Source organism: Onychomys torridus, chromosome 1 (assembly GCF_903995425.1).
Source record: "Onychomys torridus chromosome 1, mOncTor1.1, whole genome shotgun sequence".
In the NCBI taxonomy this organism is placed as follows: Eukaryota; Metazoa; Chordata; class Mammalia; order Rodentia; family Cricetidae; genus Onychomys; species Onychomys torridus.
Genome location: NC_050443.1, coordinates 137,284,688 through 137,306,290, shown reverse-complemented (window position 1 = coordinate 137,306,290; position 21,603 = coordinate 137,284,688). Strand labels below are relative to the sequence as shown.

General features: G+C 41.5%; 1 protein-coding gene across 1 annotated transcript in view; it reads right to left on the bottom strand.

The window, feature by feature from the left end:
* Trpm6 (transient receptor potential cation channel subfamily M member 6) overlaps positions 1-21,603 on the bottom strand; it is a 128,431-nt gene that overhangs the window by 46,259 nt on the left and 60,569 nt on the right. The window contains exons 23-25 of the mRNA XM_036178615.1: positions 21,468-21,582; positions 18,943-19,136; positions 12,064-12,196 (exon numbers count right to left, since the gene is read on the bottom strand). Coding sequence (XP_036034508.1) covers positions 12,064-12,196; positions 18,943-19,136; positions 21,468-21,582 — 442 coding nt within the window. The remainder of the gene's footprint in view (positions 1-12,063; positions 12,197-18,942; positions 19,137-21,467; positions 21,583-21,603) is intronic.

Genomic DNA, 21,603 nt, shown 5'->3' with positions numbered 1-21,603 from the left:
AGAGTGTTATCAAAATTTTTTTAATTAAAGAAAAAGCTAGATTTTTTTAAATATTTAAATTTATAAGGCTATGGGACGTTTTAAGTTTATAAAACAGATTACATTGTCATGTCTTTATTAATATGTAATCTTTAAAAGATTAGTAAAAATAAATAAATGAGTTAGGGCCACAGCTATGAGCACCAAACACTAAACACTAGAAACTGGGAGAGTCCTATCATATGATGCAGCAAAGACAGTGTGGCAGAGAGTCCATAGAATGTCTCTCCTTCCTATGGTCTGTTTAGGCTAGCAGAGACTGACTTGAGAATGTATGTCTATTCTTTGTCTTTGCTAATCTTGATAAATTGAGTCATACAAAAAACTGTGATATTCTGTAATGGTACACTACTATGTAAGGACCAGGAAAGTAATGTTGCCAGTCTCTCTATGATTATATATTTATGATTTAAAGTTTTATTCCTATACTAAAAGGACTTCAATTCAAAAACTGTTATTTTTTAAGACTAAACCTAGCAGGGATAAAAATGCAAGTCCTAATCTTATAAAAGCCACTGACTTATAGTAAACTGTTAAAGATGATTAAGATTTACAAGCTAATAGTCATCTTATAAATGATCAAATTCTTTAATGTGTTCAGAACTATATTTGTAATCATGCAAACTACTAATGTAATTAATTACAGGAATAAGATTTATTTAGCGTCTTGTATGTTTTCAAGGTTAATCCTAAAGCAAGTAGTAACAACAAAAAGGAAATTTAAATTGAAATCAGGTACACTTTTTTGTTGTTGTTTGTTTTATTTTTCACTTTGTAGACCAGGCTCACCTCAAACTCAAAGAGATTCACCTGCCTCTGCCTTCTAAGTGCTAGGATTAAAGGCATGCGCCACCACACCCAATGAAATCAAGTACATTTAATAGATAGCACTCAAAACTTTTCAGAGATCTGATGAATATGGCATTTAAAATGTTTAATGGAAAAAAGTTCCCTGTGATAGACAAAAATGCCAGATCCTAGAAGCAACCCTAAGGTCTCCAAAGAAAACAAAAACAAATTGGGCATAGACCTGGATTGTGGTGATGCTAACCACTGGGAAAAACTTCCTCATGCCTCCCCAGCTGCCAGGGCCCTGCACAAACTGTGGACACTATCGGTTGACTGTTTATTCTAAGTCAAAGTAGGCCAATTTTTCCAAGTTCTTTGTCCACAGGAAAAGCTCTCAGACCTTCTGAGACTAGCAGCCAAAGGCCTTTGCTGTCCTATGTAACAGCCAAAGACCTCCAACCTCTGCCCTGCACTGCAGTCATAGAGAAGGCAGGAGCCTCCCAGGTAGCAGGTAGGTCTCTGTCATTTTAATTGCTACCAAGGCCATTTGGTTTATACTTCCTGCTATAATTTATTGTTCTCAGATCTCTGATGGTGTTGATCACTAACTGTAGCTTTGCCCCTTTGGCAGCAACAGGCAACCAGCTCCTTCCCCAAGACTGCAGCTACCTTGTTAGTTCATTTTATATGTAAAAATCAAACCTTGATTTTTCTAGAGCTACTAGGTCTCCTGCTGAGAAAGGCAGACAGGTTTACCTTGCTAATGGGCTTTGTATTAAAGGATAAACATGCCTCAGATGTAACTTTTTACTATTCTTTTATTTCAAAAAACGGAAAAACTTGTTTTGCGATGATTGTTCCCAGTAACTAATTACTTGTGCCTTGTGGTAAATGATTAGATGGAAATAAAAAGGTTTGAAGCTTAAGTTGTGAAGATCTAAAGAAAAGTATTTTAAGATGTGTAAATGCAAGTTATAAAAGTCTAAGAAAGTTATTTAAGGTATGTGAAAAATGAGAAATGTTTCAGATTTCTTTCCCTCTCTATGCTATTGTTATACTAAGGCTTCAAAAGTTCAGAGATTTAACATTGATCAATGGAGTTATGATAAGATGATAAAGTACTGACTACATCATAATCACAAGCTCAAGATTTTAAATTTCCTTTGATTGTCTTCTAAGTATAGACTTAAAGGTCCTTCTCACTGTGCTAAACACATCTCTGTCCAATCCATATATCCAGCCCTCTGGCAAGAGAAAAGAATGTTCATGATTTTTTTAGCCCAAAGCCATAGCTTTTGCTATGACTCAAAGGCATAAGTCTACTCCAGCTGTTTTACAGACACCTGTTAGCTGCTTTTTCTGCAATGTAGATTTTAATACAGATTACAGTAATAATGTTAATATATTTAAAACTTTTATCTCTTTTATAAACAAAAAAAAAAATCATATAAGTCAAGGGAGTCAGACGACTTGGATCCACCTCTCACAAACACTTAGGACTCCTCCCCTCCCCCAACTACAAGGACCATGAGACTGGAAGCTCCAAACGTAAGATTCCCTTTAAGTCTCTTAACTTTAACTTCTACCCTTTATCTATATCTGTCCCAGAAGATTTCCACTTGGCTAAGAAACATAATCCAGGAATCAGCGGAGGACTACACACTGCTCCAAGAGTCATCTACACCATGCCAACCCCTGCTAGTCCTACAAAACTGGAGAGCCTTGCTAAAAGAAGATGGTGAACCAGTCTAGCCAATGTGATTGTTCCTGTTTCTTAAGCTAGGTCAGTTAACCATACGCATCTGATCAATACCCCATTGCCCTAATCCCTTTCTGGCCTTTGACTAACATTCTAGTCTTTCTGGACCCTGACAACAATGTCCTAATTTCATCAGGAAGTGATTACAGAAGAGAGTACATTACCCATTATCCTCAAAAAAGGCTGGAATATTAGATTCAAAGGAAACTCCCTGGCAAAGGAGGACAAAATGCTATCTATAGTGCCTATTGGGATAGCAGGAGTCATGCTGGCCTCCAGGTTCATTATTAAAAGTACCTTTTAGAGTTAAATAGATCCAGATCTATCAATAGATTCATTAGCTGAAATAGTCCTACAATGTGATAGAGCACTCAACCTGCTCTATGCAGAACAAGGAAGTTTCTGTATTAAGAAAAAAAAAAAATGTTGTTTCCAAGCAAATCACTTGGGAATCATTAGAGATAATATGGCTGTACAAAAAAAAAAAAAAAAAAACAAAAAAAAAAAAAAAAAAAAAAAAAAAACCAAAATGAGAGACGTGATTGCTTCCTATTCTCATCTTCAGGCTTTTCTAGATAGCAACTCTGATGTCAGCCATCATAGGGCCTTTGGCCCTTCTGCTTCTGCTGACTGCTGTTGGCTCTTGCATCATTAATGCCTCAACTAGACACATAAATTCCCATCTGAGTGCCACTAGGCTGATGACAATTAGATCCCAATATGAGCAGGTACCTACCACAGAGTTAAGGATTTGACTCAGGATACAATTCAAGGGTTGAATGTGATTGTTAAAATTATGTTTTAAATTTAAATTACTGTGCCTAGGAGATCTATAAAACAAAAATGCCTCTAATCTGTAAGCCCCATTTGCCCAAGGACAGGTAACTTCCTATAATGCCAGTGGCTGTTGTTCACATAAGATAACAAGTCACATGTTTTCACTTCTGTAAATGAGGTTGGTTGCCCCAGTTGCACAACATGTGCTTGATCACATGTAGGTAGGAGGTACATAGACAGGAAGTTATGCTTGTACATACATTCATATGTCAGGATGCATGCTTCCCCCTGATTGAATGAAGATGGGAAGTATGTAAAGGACTTTGCCTTTATGAGCACCTGACTAATATAATTTGGTGTCATACTCTGGGAATCACCAATACAGACCTTGCCAGTGTCCATTATCCGAGCCAGTATTTAATTGCTTCAAATTTGGCTCAAAATTTATGGTACTGGTCATTTTCTCAACCAGTGGGATCCCTCCTCCCTCTGCCATCTACTTATGGATAAAGATGTAAGCTCTCAGCTACTGCTCCAGCACCATGCCTGCCTGCCACCATGCTCTCTGCCATAACAGTCATGGACTCACCCTCAGAAACTGTAAGCACACAATAAGCCCTTCTTTTATAAGTTGCTTTGGACATGGTGTCTTATCATAAGAATACCAAAGTAACTAAGACAGAAGTTAGTACCAGGAAGTGGGACATTACTCTGACAGACCTGACCATGTTGGGTTTGGAATGTGAAAGACTTTGAGAATTTGAACTAGAAAAGCAGTTGAAAGCTGTAAGCAGAGCTTAACAGATCATCCTAGTAGGTGCTTGGAAGACCATAGTGCTAAGAGCAATGTGAACTATGGAGGTCCAGCAATTTAAGTTTTGGCAAAGAATGGGGCTGCTCCTTGTCCTTGTCTTAAAAATCTGCTGGAGGATAAATTGAAGAGTTTTAAATTAATTTATTTGGCAGATATATCAAGACAGCCTAATATTTTACTCTAGTATGTGGTTATTACTAAGCCACTCTTATGTGGGTCTACAATTTTAAAAAGCGCAAACAAGGCAAAAAAAAAAACCCTACAAAATGTACAGTTTGAAGGGCAAAAGAGCATCAGTAAATTTAGTATTAGAGCCAAGGGTAGTTCTGAGAGATGACAGGCCTGATGCAGCAAAGAAGAAAGGGAATGGTGTCCTCAAGGAAAAACCCCACCCAGCTAAGCTTCAACATGTAGAAAGGAAAGTTCATGAAACAAAGAAAAGCATCAACAAATCAAAATGTATGCAAATATAATTCAAGGAGGGAGAGGTTCCATCCCGAGCAGGCAACAGAACTTGGCAGCATAAGTCACAGGGTCCTGGCTTTAAAGTCATGAAGGATCCATGTGTAAAGGGATTGTAGATTCTTCTTCCACAATTAAAGAAAGCTGCTGAGACCAGCATGTGCAGGGAGTCCCTGCATGGAAGCCCAGATAGGTCAGCCATTGCATGAAACTGAAAGTAAAGCCTGGATTGTGTTGGAGACCCCCAAGGCACTGGAGATGCCAGAGCCATGGGCTATCTACCAAGGAGAGCTGTAGACAGGAAATGGATTCAGCCCGAGAGAGAAAAGTATGTTGTAGTCAGCAAAGCTGGAAGAGCCACCTAAGCTCTGACATCAGACATGAAACTACGGCATTTGGAGATTTCCCTACTGAATGCTAATGTCGCTTTGGTCCAGTATTTCTTCACTATGCTCCCTTTCCTCCCTTTTGGAATGGTAATGTATCTTCTGAGCCATTGTGTGGTGATATTTTATTTGTGCTGAAATGTGTTGATATTTTATTTTTGCATTAATAAATAAAGCTTGCTTGAAGATCTGAGGGAAAGGCCAGGCATTTTAAGTAAACAAAGAAGTCAGGCAGCACACGCCCTTAATCCTATCACTTAGCAGGCAGGATCTCTGTGTGTTCAAGGCCACACTAGGGAACAGAGCAAAACATGGTGACACATGCCTTCAATCCCAGTACCAACCATAGAGGCCTGTACAGACAGACAGACAGTGACAGAGCTGTGTAAGAAGAGGAAGTGAGGGAACTGGGCTAAGAGAGCCAATGAGAGGGCAGAACAATAGAGCAATAAAGACGTGGGTAGACAGGAAGTAACTCGCATTTGGAAGCTGCAGAGTTGGTGAGCTGGTGGCTTTCCCTATTTCCCTGATCTAAGGCTTTCACCCCTATATTTGGCTCCATGTTTTTTATTTAATAAGACCATTTAGAAATTTGTATATACCATTGTATGTTGGAAGTATATAATTTGCTTTTGACTTTACATCGGGGTATAGTTAAGAGATTACCTGAGTTTTAGAAGAAACTTGGCATTTTTAAACTGTGTTAAGACTGTGAAAGACTTGGGGACTTTGGAAGTTGGACTGGATGCATTTTGCAGTATAATACTGCTATTAGCCTATGGGGAACAGAGAGTACAATGTGGTGGTTGACTTAAAAATGGTTCCCATAGGCTCATATATTTGAATCCTTGGTCCCTAGTTGGTGGAATTGTTTGGGAAGGATTAGGAAGTGTGATCTTTTTGGAGGGGGTTTCAAAAGCCCATGTCGCCAGGCGGTGGTGGTGCATGCCTTTAATCCCAGCACTGGGAAGGCAGAGCCAGGTGGATCTCTGTGAGTTTGAGGCCAGCCTGGTCTACGAAGTAAGTTCCAGGAAAAGTGCAAAGCTACACAGAGAAACCTTGTCTCAAAAACAAAACAAAACAAAAGCCCATGTCATTTTCCAGTTTGGTCTCATTCTCCCACTCCCCCTCCGCCTCTGCCCCCTACTGGGTAAGGATTCAAGTTCTTGGCTACTACTCTAGCATAATGCTCCTTGCCTTGATGAACATGATCTTACCCTTTGAAACTATAAGCCCCCAATAAATTTTCTATTAATAAAAATTGGAAAATTAGTATTCTACCATTTCCCTTAATAAACCAAAATGCCTTTGTAAATCATTAAGGAATAAATGACATGAGGAGGTAATCCTCCAAATACAAAACAAAAAAGGTAAGAGAAAATGGTAAAATAGGAAGTCATTTGGTAATAAGAGATGAAAGCGAAATGATAATGATAATGATTTCCTTGATATTGTAACATTTTTAAAACTATTTACAACAGATAAGGAAGCTGCAATTTCATTATGTCAAAATGACAAATGTTCCTACAAGAGAAGACAGAATTATATACAATCACTAAAAGTAACAATTTCATTGTTGATAGTCTTTGGCTGTTTCTGCTGGTAGGAACAAGGCTGTGAATGTCTTATGTTCTGTCTTACATATTTTAAAATTTGCCATATAATTTTCTATTTAAAGAAATAAAAACTAACTCAAGAGGCAGAGACAGGCAGATCTCTGAGTTCGTGGCTAGCCTGGTCTACAAAGCGGGTTCCAGAACAGCCAGTGCTACACAGAGAAACCCTGTCTCGAAAAACAAGAAAGAATAAAAGTACAAATAATAAAAAATAAAATATTAAATAAAGAATACTTCAGGTGGAGGTGGAGAGATGGCTGTGCTTAAGAACGCTGGCTATTCTAGAGAGGGCCCATGTTCAGTGACAGCTTACAACCATCTGTAACTCCAGTTCCAGGGGATCTGACACTCTCTCTCTTCTGGCCTCTGCAGGCACACATACACATGCATAAAATCAAAATACATACTCTTTAAAAATAATATTTTTGCAACTGGAGAGATGGATCAACAGTTACAGAGCACTAACTGCTCTTGCAGAGGGCCCAGGTTCGGTTCCCAGCATCCACATGATAGTTCACAGCTCTCATAACTCCAGTTCCAGGTGATCCAATGCCCTCTCTACTGACCTCCTAAGACACCAGACACACAGGAGCTATACATAGATACATGCAGACAAAGCATTTATGCACATAAAATGAGAATCTGTGATAATGAGATGAAACTGAAAACCAACAAGAGAGGAAATATAAGCAGAGATTTCATAGCTGATATGGTCATCTGCAGTCTTGAAAAATAGTCCCATTCTTACTTGGGGCTGGGAGAAGGAGGATCACTCCACAGAAAGAAGGGTACTCGGTCTTAGCAAGCACCACTCCAAACAGTGCTCAGTTTCCTGCCTCTAGAATACATCTAAAGCACAGGATTTGTGTGCTCTCCCACCCCTTCTTTATGAGATCGGTGTAGATGGGAACTTAACAAAATAAAGCAGGTGGTGTTTTTCACTTTCATTGTATTCTATAGGAGCAGAACCCTTTCTGGCTAATCATGTATAAAATCCAACTTCTGTAACTCACTGGTGGCTCAAAGCATGATTGCTGACCTTCTGAAACCTAAAATGTTCGAACTGGCAAGGACAGTGTAGGAAAGAGCACAAAGTATATGTATATTTCCTTCCAAATATGCTTAATTGGGATGTCTCCATCCAGTGCCCTGTTTCATCTAATTCAAAAACAGTACAGTCTGAGCAGTGGTAATGGAGACTCATTAAGTTCCATTAGCTACAGACGCATCGAATGGATACAATAGAATCCAGCCACTATTCACAGCAACAGGTGGTACGCTACAATAGAAACCTGTTAGACAAATAACCTGGTCGCCTGAAATGGGCCCTCTTGCTTTTTACAGGAACTCATTTTCTAAAACACGGTGTCCTGTGAAGCATATTTTAATTATATTCCTAGACCACTGGCTGCATTAATTCAATGTAGCTTTTCAGTCATTCTGACACATAAAACAAATTCTTACTATTGCGGCTTCCTCTGTGCAAGGTCTGAGTGGAGGCCTGGTGACTGTTTTACCTGTAGGGCCATTAGCCAACATTCTTAAAAATGAGATAATAAGAAACACAATTATAATCAGCCTGGAAGTCCCGCCATGGAGTGCTCGCTGTGAGCAAAGCTTTACAGGAAGGTTCTATTCACACTGTTTCCTTTTACCACATCACAGTGCTGTGAGGTGGGCATGACTACCATCCCCTTCACAGAAGAGGGGTTAGGTCACATATCCAATGTCATGTGGCTGGGCATCAAGCCAGAGAGTCGACATCTGACCCTCCACTGCAGCCAGCCAGCCCCCTCAGCAAATCATCTGGGATCAAAGCACGATTTTCTGGGGAATCCTCCCTGAACGACAAGCCTCTGGAGGTGCTCCCAAATGTTGCTCAATAGAGCCAGACACGAATTTGCTGAGGTTAAGGCTGCACAGTGGAATCGGGGTGCACATTGCGCAGAGGCTTCTACAAATTGTAGAAAGCATGGCACTTCCCAAACACAGTGCTGAATGGGCTGAAAGGGGAAAGATACCACAGGCATCTCTCTCCACAGACCAGAGAAAAAGGAAATCTGGCAAACACTTGCCCTCTGTGCACACCCCAAAGTCATTTCATTCTAGAAGGTAGATGGTTAATGCCTCCTTTGGGCTTCGGCAAACATGCAATGACTTCCAAGATCTGCTTATATTACCTCTTTAAAAACCATTGCTCAGCCACTTCCCTAGCACCCCTCATTGATGAGCTCCCCAGAAACAGCCTCAACAAGGATGGCAATATAAAGTCATTGCCACTAGGGATCATTCTAGTAAGAAAACATATGAGCATCGGAAGAAATTCTATGAGAAATTCAAAGCCAAGTTCTAAACCCCTTAGAAATATCCGTTTTCCAGGAGTCATATATAAACACTTAGCATCTAGCCTCCCCTCAAGTCTGAGAGAAATGAAGCATCACATGAGGGTTAGGGGACGGGACATATTATGGCCATCACCACTGAAGTACTTGTTTCTAAATCCTTTGGGTTCCTGGGTTCTCACGTTCAAGAGAAAGTAGATGCATGAGGGTTAGAGGTCTGAAGGTCTTGGGACCATCATCACTGAAGTACTTGCTAGAATCCCTGGTACCCAGGTACACACTCAGCATTGCCAAGACTTGTAATTACCACCCGCTGTGAACAGCACTTGCCCTCCCTGGGCCTTTGCCTTCCCAGTCTTCCCTGTCCCTTTCCTTCCCGTTCTGCAGATGTTGGTACTAGCTACCTTCATTTGACTTCTCTTCTCTGTCACACTCTCTGCTGGGATTGACAGCAGACACCCACAGACCCTCTCCTGCTCCAGTTTCAAGTTGCCCAGGCCTTCAGAGTCATTCCTCCGTGTGAATGTCTGTGGTTGGGTCACCTGAGTCACGTGGTCAACAAATATGAGCCCTGTTGCTTTTCTACACATTTTTACAAACTGTCTCCTAATGATGCCATTTTTCCCTGAGGGCTCCACCTGTGTGGATCTGAGAGGCCACCTGGGCTCCATCAGGCCCTTCCACTCCACCCAATCCCTACTCTGCTTCATGAACTGTCCCTTTGTTCCATCGCATGGCCACAACCTGGGCTACACACCTTCTCTCCCCTGGCATGCCTGGACCCCAACTGACCCCTCAAATTCACATTCAAATCTACCAGGCTGACAAGCCTTCCCATATCAGAGTGCCTAGACTTCTTCCTCAGCATAGGCAGAGTGAGGGGCTCTCCCTGACTTTGCCTCCATTAATAATCTCAGCCAGAGCTGCTCTGGCCTTATTTTACCTCCCTTCAGGTCTTAAAGGGGAATTTGTATTTATGATGATCAGTGTTGATCATCAATTAGACAGGGTTTAGAATCACTTTGGAAACATATCTCTGGGTTTACCTTTGAGAATGTTTCCAGAGAGTTCTAACTATAGAAGAGCCATTATGAATGTTGGTGGCACCATTCCATGGGCAGAGGTCCCAGCCTGAACTAAAGAGGAGAAATTAAGTTAAAACATCAGCATTCCTCTCTCGGCTTCCTGACTGTGGATTCCATGTGACTAGCTGCCTCGTTCCCCTGCTGCCATGATTTCTCTTCTGTGAGGTGTTACACCCTCAAACTGGGAGCAAAAAAAGTCCTTCATCTCTTAACATGCATCTTGTCAGGGTTTTGTCACCGCAATGAGAAGTAACAAATATAGTACTTCAAAAGGAATTTTACTCCTAACTTGTGATCGATTTTTCCAACTAAGTAGCAATGTATCTTTCTCCACAGCCATGCATGGCTCATTCCTGTCACCCAGGTTGATCCACACACTGTATCTTTCTACCCATCTGTGCATAGCTCATCCCTGTTACCCAGGTTGATCCACACCGCTCTAAGTGATTGGCCTATGTTCACATCTATGTCACAAATAAGAAAACTAGTGTTCAGAGCAGTTTGATAAATTTCCCCAAGTGCATAAGTTACAGGGGTAGAAGCAGAGCTAAGGCCTGGCTCTGCCAGCTTCTAAGAAGAGCAGACACATCACACAAAGTCCAGCAGGCCCACAGTGCTGCAGAAGCACAGCTGTTGAGAGAGAGTATGCAGGACAAGGAGAGAGAAAGTTCAAATAGTGACGGTCTAAAGAGATTATGAAGATAAATTACAACTTTATGGGTCCACAATCACCATTTTCTCAAAATTTAATTTGATCTGAAGTTCAACTAGCAACATAAACACATATTTATATAAATATATTATCAACAGAAAAAGTACAAGATTAAATAAATATGACATGCCTACTGTAAGCCATTTAGAAAGTCCCTAGAGTAATTTTTAAAAAAAAAGTGAGGTTGTGTTTAAGAAGTCACATCTGTCTATGTGATTTAGGGGCATCAAAAAAAACATATATAATTAGATTAAACATTCTATAGTCAGTCTCATGTATATTCAAAAGTGAAGGGATATATTTAACTTGTGTCAATTTGCTTCTACTTACAAGAACAATTCCGTTTTTAAAAGTCCATAAAATCATGTGCACACTTCCACACTTTAACACAATGCCATACATATGCAATTATTATAGTAACACATTCACTAGTTTCCTAATGCATTCCTTTTCTCCAACACGTCTGTCCTCATTGCTCAAATTTCTGAATGGCCTGCTTTCAGAAAGTTCAGGAACCACAAGCACCCTCAGCCACAGCTTTGCCTCAAGTACCTGTGTTCTTACTACAGTATCTCCATAGGCTTGTCCATTGCCCGTATTCTATCCTGGCTTCTTGTGGTAAAAACCAAAACAAGATCACTTCCAGAACCACACAAATTTATTTTGTCATTTCCACATATAACAAAGGAAGCTCACCATGTCCCCACCTCACCCCCAATCTTTTGTTTTTTCTCTTCACAGTCAACCTACAACTGCTGCTGGACCAGCACATAACCTGGAGTGACTGTGGGTGTCACTTATGTGAGGACATCATTCCACCATGTGGCCCTGCTGGCAGGCTGGTCTCAAATTCACAGAGATATGCCTGCCTCTGCCTACCCAAGTGCTGGGATTAAAGGCATGCACCAGGACGCCCAACTCTTCATAGCTTTTATTACTGATAGACACTAATGTGCATGTTTCCTTGGCCTGCTTCCTTGATTATCTTGTGTTTTCCACTTCTCCATTTCCCTTAACCCTTCCACCTGCAAGCACTGGAATGAAAGTCTACCAGACAGGGACTCCTGTCTCCTCTGATGCCTTAGAAATAGAAGACTGTCCAGAACACAGTAATGTCCAATAAATAGATACTGATTACATAAATAACATTGCAATACATGCTTCAAATTGTGCAGAGATCAGACCTCTGGGGTGTGAAAGTGAGCCATTCTATTTTTTTTAGACATTCTAGAACAATCATGATTTGGTAGCAGTTTTGGAACTAAAAAGAGATATACTTTACCTTTCTGATGTCACTCGGATCTGTTCCTCAAAACTACAATTCAGACCTTTCGTCTTCTCATGGAAATATTTTTCCACACACTTCTCCTCAAAGTCATGAAGCTTTTTCAAGTCCTCCTCAGTAAGGTAGAGCTCTGTGGAAATAAGCACGACACATATAAAGGGCCATTCTTGGGGAGCTGGTAAGGGGTGTGTCATTTACTGATGTGGATTGTGTCCCCCATGGTTCATGTGTTGGAAGCTTGGTCCACTGGTGGTACTGAAATGGTGGGCAGTAACTAGACCATGGGGACCACTTCAGGAATAGATTAAGGGACTGGTCACATCAAGCTAGCCACTCCTAGATCTCCCGCTTTCTTGCCTCACATCTCTCCAAGCAGTGCTCTCCATTCCCCTTCTTGCTCCCTTCCCCACTTCATCTCCCCTTCCCTACCTCATACACTTGCACTACAGGAACCTGTCCACCATGTTATAATGGGACTAGAAGGCCATCACCAGAAGCTGGCCAGAAGGAGACCACAATCTTGGACTTTCAGCCTCCAAACACAGTAGATCCTTGAATGATGGAGCTATAGGTACTGATGCGTTTGCTGTCAAAAATCTGTATAGAAAATTTGGTTTCCTAACAATCTACATTGGCCCGATACTATAGTAATAACATAGGTGATCAAGAAGTCTTTACATGATATATGTATTATATATGGTGAAATTGTGAGAAATCACTTTTAAGTTTTCAAAATTAAGAAAGTGGGGGGTGAGGGCTGAAGTGATAGTTTAGTTGATAACAATACTTGCCATGCAGGCATGAGGGCCTGAGTTTGATTCCCAGAACCCACATAAAATGACTTGGTATGGAGGTGTATTCTTTTAATCCCAGCACTGGGGAGGCAGATACACGGTGATGAACATCACACAGTGTCTTCAGCAAAAGAACTTCAGCTCATCCAGGGGGCAGCAGAAAGTGGCTATGAAGTGTCACAGTACTGCTATAGTTAATATCACACAGTTTCAATTTAATACTATGTCTTTGTACTTGTTTACATTTCTCTTGACTACAAGTGGTACTACTAATGTTCTGTGATCACAATTTTTCTGCATTTTATGGTACAAAATGATAAAATACACTGTTGTCTATGCATGCATTCTATGTACTCATAATATACCTTTTTCTGTGTGTTTGTGTGCCTGGGAAGGTAAACATATGGGAGGGCACATGTGTGCACATGCATTACAGAGGTCAGAGGTCAAACTTCTGGTTGTTTCTGAAGGTCTCTCACTAGCTAACATGGAACATACCAATTAGTCTGGGCTGAATGGCAACAGAGTCCAAGGGATGTGTCCATCTCTGCCTCCTCGGTACTAGAATTAGAAGAATGCATTGGCACACCCAGCCATTTTATGTGGGTTCTCAGAATCAAACTCAGGCCCTCATGTCTGCATGGCAATTACTTTATAGACTGAACTATCACTCTAGTCCCCTTATCCCTTAATTTTTCTCAAATTTCTATGCTATATAATTGGTATTTGAGAGTTTTTGTTTCCTTCTCTTTTTTTCTGTTTTAAATTTGTTCAGTCATATTTTTTTTTAATGAAACAGTCTTACTATGTAGCTCAGGCTAGCCTCAAACATGCAGATACTCTTTCCTCTACCTCTCCAAGTCTGGATTACAGATGTGTGTCACAACACCCAGTATGTTCTTATAGGCTTTGTTTCTAATAACTGCAAATATGGAAAAGCAAAATTCTCATGTAAGTGTGTTTGCAGTTGAAACTTGGTTATTCAAAGGTCAGTTATAAGCCTCTTCCCTTTATTAAGTACCTAACCTCAGGTATTTTGTGACAGCCATGTGGTAGGTGTGAATGGCTTTTCTCCCACCTGTACTAAAAACAGGAAGTGGTAGCTTATGTGAGAGACATCACATGTCAGCCACAGTGTGCTCTTAGAAAAGCAGTACACACAAACATATAAGAATATTGGACTGCGTCCTCTTCCTTCTTCTTTAAAAATGATGACTATAGTCAACAGACAAAAGCTTTCTTTTCAATATTTTCATACTTTGCCATGCTTTTGTGTGTTAACCAAAATTCTCCATATTCATACACAGTTGAAGAAAGGATGTCATTGTCTTTTTTCTCTGTCAACTGCTTTAGCTACTAATAGGACAATACATAATCTACAGCTGAAAATCGAGTTTATGGAAGAGCAGAGTTAGTTGATTGTGGTGGTATTGTGTTCCCCAAAATATTGTGCACCCTAATAATCTTATCTGGGGTCAGGGCACAGAACAGCCACTAAATACAGAGGCTAGAAAATGGTGGCACTCACACCTTTAATCCTAGCATTCCAGAGGAAGAAATCCCTCTGGATCTCTGTGAGTTCAAGGCCACACTGGAAACAGCCAGGCCTGGTGACACATGCCTTTAATCCATAGAAGTGATGACAGAAAGCGGAAAGGTATATAAGGCGTGAGGACCAGAAACTAGGAGCATTTGGCTGGTTAAGCTTTTAGACTTTTGAGAAGCAGTTCAGCTGAGATTGATTTGGAAAAGGACTCAGAGGCTTCCAGTCTGAGGAAACAGGATCAGCTGAGGAATTGGCGAGGTGAGGTAGCTGTGGCTTGTTCTGCTTCTCTGATCTTCCAGCATTCACCTCAATAAGTGGCCTCAGGTTTGATTTTATTAACAAGAACTTTTAAGATTCATGCTACAGTTGATGCTGTTACAGCCAATGTGAGGAAGTCTTTCCTTGTCAGGCTGAGTGTGGATAGACTACGTCTTCGGCTGAGAACAACCAGCCACAGCCAGTCAGCACAGCACACATTCCCTGACATAATTAACTCCTAAAGGACACCTCACCCTGTGGTGCTGAGGCCAGTGCAAGCCTTCATCCAACCTCCGCTTTCCTGTTTATACACTGCCCTGGTTCTCAGTGAGTAAAATCAGAAATCACCTTGAAATGTGTTCCTAATACATGGGAAATATCAAGAGGATGTGATGTTGCTAAGAGGAAGATTGGAATGTTCTTTCACGTCTTCACTTAAGTCAGAAGAAAATTAAAATTACATTTCTCCATATTTTATTAATAATGCAACAATTTCTTTTCCAATTCAATGAGCAATAAAATATTAGTTTCAAATTGAAAATGTGTTTCTCTATAAAAAAAAAAATGTGCTCACACTTGAAGTACACAGTATTTTGTGATTTATGTGGTGTGGAAGAATCTTTTATACATAAAAAAAAAAAAAATGACCGTTTCTCACAGTCCCCATCTCTGGTGTCCTATAAGCATGGAGCTTTTCAGGCCCGGGAAATATACCAGCAGCGAATCCCCGCCCCTCTGCCCCCCACACCTGCTCAAACACCAAGGGTGAGTTCCCCAACAGGTGCAGCTTGGAGTGTGCAGTTCCTAAAATTATCCACCAGATGGCGCTGCTGGCCCATACGTAGTCAGCTCACTCTTTAAGCTCTTTAAAGAGGCCAAGAGAATGTTCTAGTGCTCTGAGTCGATTTGCCTTGAAGTGAAAACTTTGAGTTGGGCACTCAACTAGTGCACAATCAAAACACCTATACACATAACATATACATAAGTAAGTGACTTTAAAAAAATGAGTCTTCTGGGGAAACCATCCTATAAGCCCAATAAAGGCTCCTCCACAGGGAGTGGCCAGTCCCACTTAGTCCCAGGATCTTTCCTGGGGTCACACACTGTACTAGGGTCTCCATCGCTCCCCAACTGTCTACCAGAAATGGAAAAATGTAAAGCGTGTGCCTCTACCTCAGCTTCAGTTGTGGCTTTGTGTCTGCTTGTTTGTTTGTTATTTTGGGGTTTTCAAGATAGTATCTTGCTATGTAGTCCAGGCCTGCCATGATTCAGGACCCTCCTGGCTCACCTTCCCCTCAGTGCTGGAATGACAAGCTGCTGGTGACCTGCTCTTGGCTTCCTTCTAACGGCCAAATCACTTGAGAAGAAATAACAAGAACAACTCTTCAAAGAGGGAGAAAAACATTCGGAGGGCCTTGTGCCATAAGCCAACACTTACTGTCCTTCCAATCCCATGACAACACATGGCAGGGGATTACAGAGCCCTTAAGAGCATGTAAATGGGGCACTAGGCCCTTTCCGAAACTTCTGGAACCGGTAGTATCTTTAGAGCTCACAAAGCTTTCCTCTTCCATTTCAGCCTCCAAAATCTACAACAAAGTGCTTGGACAGTCATGTATATGGGATGGAAAAGTAAGTGGCTTTTACCCCAGCTCCTGTTTCTGGACCACTTCTGGCCAAAGGAATCCTTTCCTGGTCCAGAAGAATTAAACAGCTGTCAGTTTACACGTGTGTATGCATGCGTACTCACATGCAGGCCACAGTACATGTGTAGAGGTCAGAAGGTAAGTAGTGGAAGTTGATTCTCTCTTTCTAGTGTGTGAGTCCAAGGAGGGTAGGGGTACTCAGATTGCCAGGTTTGGAGACAAGCTCCTCAGAGGCATTTTGAATTAAACATTTGGGATAAAGGAATGTGACTTTGTCGCATCTCGTTTACATAGGAATGATCTAGAAAAAGGCCTGGTGTCAATCATGTTACTACTGGACAAAAACTACAAACAACTCGTGAAAACAGTGAAGTTCTCCTGTGACAGGTGTGGCGGTCAGACCACAGTCAAGATGAACTTGGAGAATGTCAATGTCAAAACATGCAGGCTTGTGATCTGGACTCCACATTTCTCAACCAGGTCACAGTTCACATGCGTTCACATAACTGAGTGTGAGGATAGCAAAAAAAAAAAAAAAAAAAAAATCTAACAAGAATAAAAAAGGTTTGTGAATTCACAACAGCAAACATCCAATCCAAAGTTTAACTCATGAATCAGGTGTGTGTGGCAGTGTTCACTGCATCATCAAGTGTGTGTGGCAGTGTTCGCTGCATCATCAGGTGTGTGTGGCAGTGTCCACTGCATCATCAGGTGTGTGTGGCAGTGTCCACTGCATCATCAGGTGTGTGTGGCAGTGTCCACTGCATCATCAAGTGTGTGTGGCAGTGTTCACTGCATCATCAGGTGTGTGTGGCAGTGTCCACTGCATCATCAGGTGTGTGTGGCAGTGTCCACTGCATCATCAGGTGTGTGTGGCAGTGTCCACTGCATCATCAGGTGTGTGTGGCAGTGTCCACTGCATCATCAGGTGTGTGTGGCAGTGTCCACTGCATCATCAGGTGTGTGTGGCAGTGTCTACTGCATCATCAGGTGTGTGTGGCAGTGTCTACTGCATCATCAGGTGTGTGTGGCAGTGTCTACTGCATCATCAGGTGTGTGTGGCAGTGTCTACTGCATCATCAGGTGTGTGTGGCAGTGTTCTCTGCATCATCAGGTGTGTGTGGCAGTGTTCACTGCATCATCAGGTGTGTGTGGCAGTGTTCTCTGCATCATCAGGTGTGTGTGGCAGTGTTCACTGTATCACGAGGCTTCACTGCAGCCTTCAATCTAATCCTCGACAGCATCTGCCATCACACCAGACAGCCCCAGTGAACCCTGCTGAAAACACCCCAGCTCCAGTTCCACACAACTGCAGGTAAGGAACATGGAGAACCCTAATGTAAGGACAGAGCTGTCTACTCATATAAAAACACAATTGTTCAATTATCAAAACAACAAACAATTGTAGTATTTTCTCCAGCAGAAAAATACTAAAATAATATCTCTTTGAAGTGTTTTGTGTGATTTTAAAATCTGCTCTCTAAGTTGCTGACTTGAGTTTGAAAAGGGTCACTAAATGAATTTCGGCTTGGGAATTAGATGGCTCTAAATATACTTTTGCCTTTTGTACCATGTATTTAAGCAAAGAGATTCTTAGCACTGACAATTACAAAATCAAAATATCCATAAACACTGAAGAAGTTCTACACCATTAAATATCAAATAGTCAACATCAAATTCGTTATGTAAAAAAAAAAAAAAAGCAAGCACATTTACCTCATTGTTACGTAACTTAACTTTGTTTTTAATAAACGGATACCCAAGGTGTTGTTTGTTTGTTTGTTTGTTTTAATGTGTATGGGCATTTCATCTGCTTGTGTGTATCACATGCATGCAGGGCCTACAGAGGCCGGAAGGGAGAGTTAGATCCCTTAGCACTGGAGTTACAGATGGTTGTAAGCTGTAATATGGGTGCTAGGAATCATGCTCAAGTCCTTCGAGAACAGCCAGTTCTCTTAACCATTGAGTCATCGCTACACCCACCCCCAGGATTGTTTTTAAATAAACATCTTTGTGATTTGTTGTTAGTATGCACCTCTTTTATAGACCTACATTCCCATGGTCACACCAGAAAAAAAAAAAATGTAAGTATCCTGATTTAAACAAAGCAAAATGAGAACACACATTTCTATATCCCTGCACTTCATGTTGATGTCCTGAAAATAAGAAACTTCCTTTTCAGACCCTCATCCATTCTTAGGAGGTTAAGAACACAGAGCTGTGGTTCTGGCAAAGCTTGCTTCTCTGTTTCCACTCCTTTTGAGTCACCTTTCTACACAGCAGGGCAATAAGAACAAGTCAGGTGACTATTCTCTAAGAAGTATTCAGAGGAGTTCCCAGATCAGCAGAGAAAACCCAGGTTTTCTAGGTCTAAAGCCTTCTCACATTTAATCAAAAGACATTCTCTCCCCTGCTTCTCTCCTTCAAAGGACCATTTAACAGAGCCAAAAACAATCATGAGACCCCAAGCAGAGGCGAGGGTCTGCACCCTGTCCTCTGAGAGCCTTTATGCTGTGCCATCACTGGAATCACCAGCCTCCAGTGTCTCCACCCTCCATCTTCCTCCCTCCTCAGCCCCTGTGTCTCCACCCTTTATTTCCTTCCTTCCTTCTGTTCCACCAGAGAAACTTACTTAGTCCTACATCACCCTCTTCCTGGTCCTGTGGCGCTGGGCGACAGCAGAGACCTTGGAGGAGCAGGCACACGTGATTCAGCAGGATGAAGGGTGGAGGCAGCCAGGGCTTCTGGTTGTAGGTCATGATGTAGCGATAGCGGTTGTATTTCCAGAGCTTATTCGAGATGGATTTTATATCTAAGTAAATGTTGCTGCAGGTTGCAGAAAGGGAGAGAGACAACATTTTAATAGGGGACCCGGAAATGTGGCAGACTCTATCTTCCAACACTTCTGATTGGCTAACAATCATCAGCAGTTAGCCAATAACTATTATCCACTTAGGATTTTTCTTCCATCAAATAAAAAATACAGTAAGCACTTTTTTATAACAAAGTATGTTCATTGGAGCAATGAACAAAATGCAGACATTGAAATCAGAGATTAGGAAATGGCAGCATTTCAGACAGGGAACAGAAACTGCCCTGTCTCAGTCAGCACTGCTTGTGGGGACCTTTTCTTCCCAGAGATAGAGCTCTTCTCCAGAACATAACTCATCCTTCATTGTAAGCAAGTGTGATGTTCCTCTGTGATATGGGCCTTATAAAGATATCCCTCATAGACATCACAAGAACTGCAAGAATAATTCTAGCTGAAACACTGCAACAGTGTCATATGAATAAAGACATAGGAGAGAAGAATTAATCTCTCCTTAAACACACCAATACACAGAGCTTCCAAACAGAACTTGATAAATTACTCACATTAACTTTATAGTGAAGGTAGTCTCTATTGGTGGTCACTCTGGATTTTCTCTTAAATTACTTCAGTTTTAAAAGAAGCCAGTAAACACTGACACTAAATAACTCCAAATGGAAATTTGAGCAGGTAGCAGAGATCTTCAAAACAACTTATCACCCTGAGCTGTGTATGTATTTAACCCACAGGTAGCAGGCCCAATGGAATAATCATTGTAACATTCTGCTTAGATTTTTTTCTTTTTTTCAATTAAGAAATTTTTTTCATTCATTTTACACACCAATCAAAGAACTCCCTCTTCCCTCCTCCCACCCCCCTGCCTTCCCCCAAACCCACCCCACACTCCTCCCCACAAGAAGGCAAGGCCTCCCATGGGGAAGCACATCCAGTAGAGGCAAGTCCAAGCCCTTCCCCATTCTGCTTAAATTTTTAAAATCAAGTTTCTTCAGTGAAAAAAAAAATGGTGGAGTAAAATGTGAGCCAAATTTAGCCAATAAAAACATTGGTAACCAAAAAACATAACATAAAATAACACATTGCTAACCCAAACCTAACCAATGATTGGGAGAAGCCATGACTATCCTTGAAAGAACCAAATCAGGATAAGACTGAGAGGGGCTTGTCCCAGTGCCCTTGAAGTGGATGATTGACATGGGGATGGTTTAGAAACCTGGTTTTCAGCTTGATCACTGAGCTCATAACCTCAGTATCACCTGAATACATGGGGACATGGACATTCTTAGGCTCTATGCCAGATCACCTGAGCACAAGCAGACATGGACATTCTTGGACTCAGCATCACCTCGGTGCATGAGATCATGCATATTCTTGGCCTCTATCTCAACACTATGGAATGGGAAAGTGTGAAGAGAAAGTGTCTGCAGTTCTGCAAGCCCTCAAGGCTATTCCCAATTTCATGTCTTCTGTACACGGTGACTTCAGCCTCTTCCCCAGCAGGTGGTGACATTTACAAGGTCTTTCAGGGTCTCTAACAGTAAGAACTCTATCTCACAGGGTTCCCCCACATAAGTGGTGAGATCTGAGAATGCCACACTTGTTTGTTCCTCAGGGTGTTTTCTTTATATTGAGAATGGGGGGAGGAGGTGTGTGGGGAGGAGAAGGAAGAGAACGAGGTGGGGAGGAGGGAAATGACTGTGGGTTGGACTTCTCAGAGAAGCTCCTCTTCTCCCCTACAGATTGTGGAAAACTGGAAATGGAACCAGTCGATGTTGGGAAAGAGGGGAACTCAAGAGTTTGTCACTGGAAGGGTCAGTGGATGGATAAGCCTGGAGTGTTGGCGAAGCTGGACATAGAAATGGGATTTCCTAGATACAGAGAAAACTGAACACAAACATGATAAAGGAAAGAGATAAAGGAAAAAGCCAAAGGTCTAGGCCCAAGATCTTTTTAATATGAAATGGAGAAGTTGAGCCAGAAAGGGAGACTGGGCCGAAGTGGGACAGGCAGGGCCATGTGGAGAAAGCCCACACAGAGGGAGCCCTTAGCAAGCCATCAGCTCCATCCCTCATTCTCCAGGACTCCAGCTGTGCAGTCACAGCTCAGATCTCCTCTTCCACACTTCCGTTATGACTGCCACTATTTTATGGTCTATGAGTTTGGCTTCTTTCCTACCAATAATTTCATGTCCTTGCTTTAAAGTCACAATAACATGTCATGGGGCACACATAAACAAAGGTCATATACACAACATGCATAGGAATACACTTAATACAGCTGCTCCCATAGTTTAGTAAACAAAATGATCTTAGTTCATGAAAGTTACCTACTTGAAGCAGGCAATCAGCAGGTTCACCATGATGATGTACTGAACAAAGAGGTAGACAGCTTGCAGGAATGGAGTTAGGAAAGAACCCGGAGGGCAAGAAGTTTCACCTTCACAAACTACAAACAAAGAATTCAACA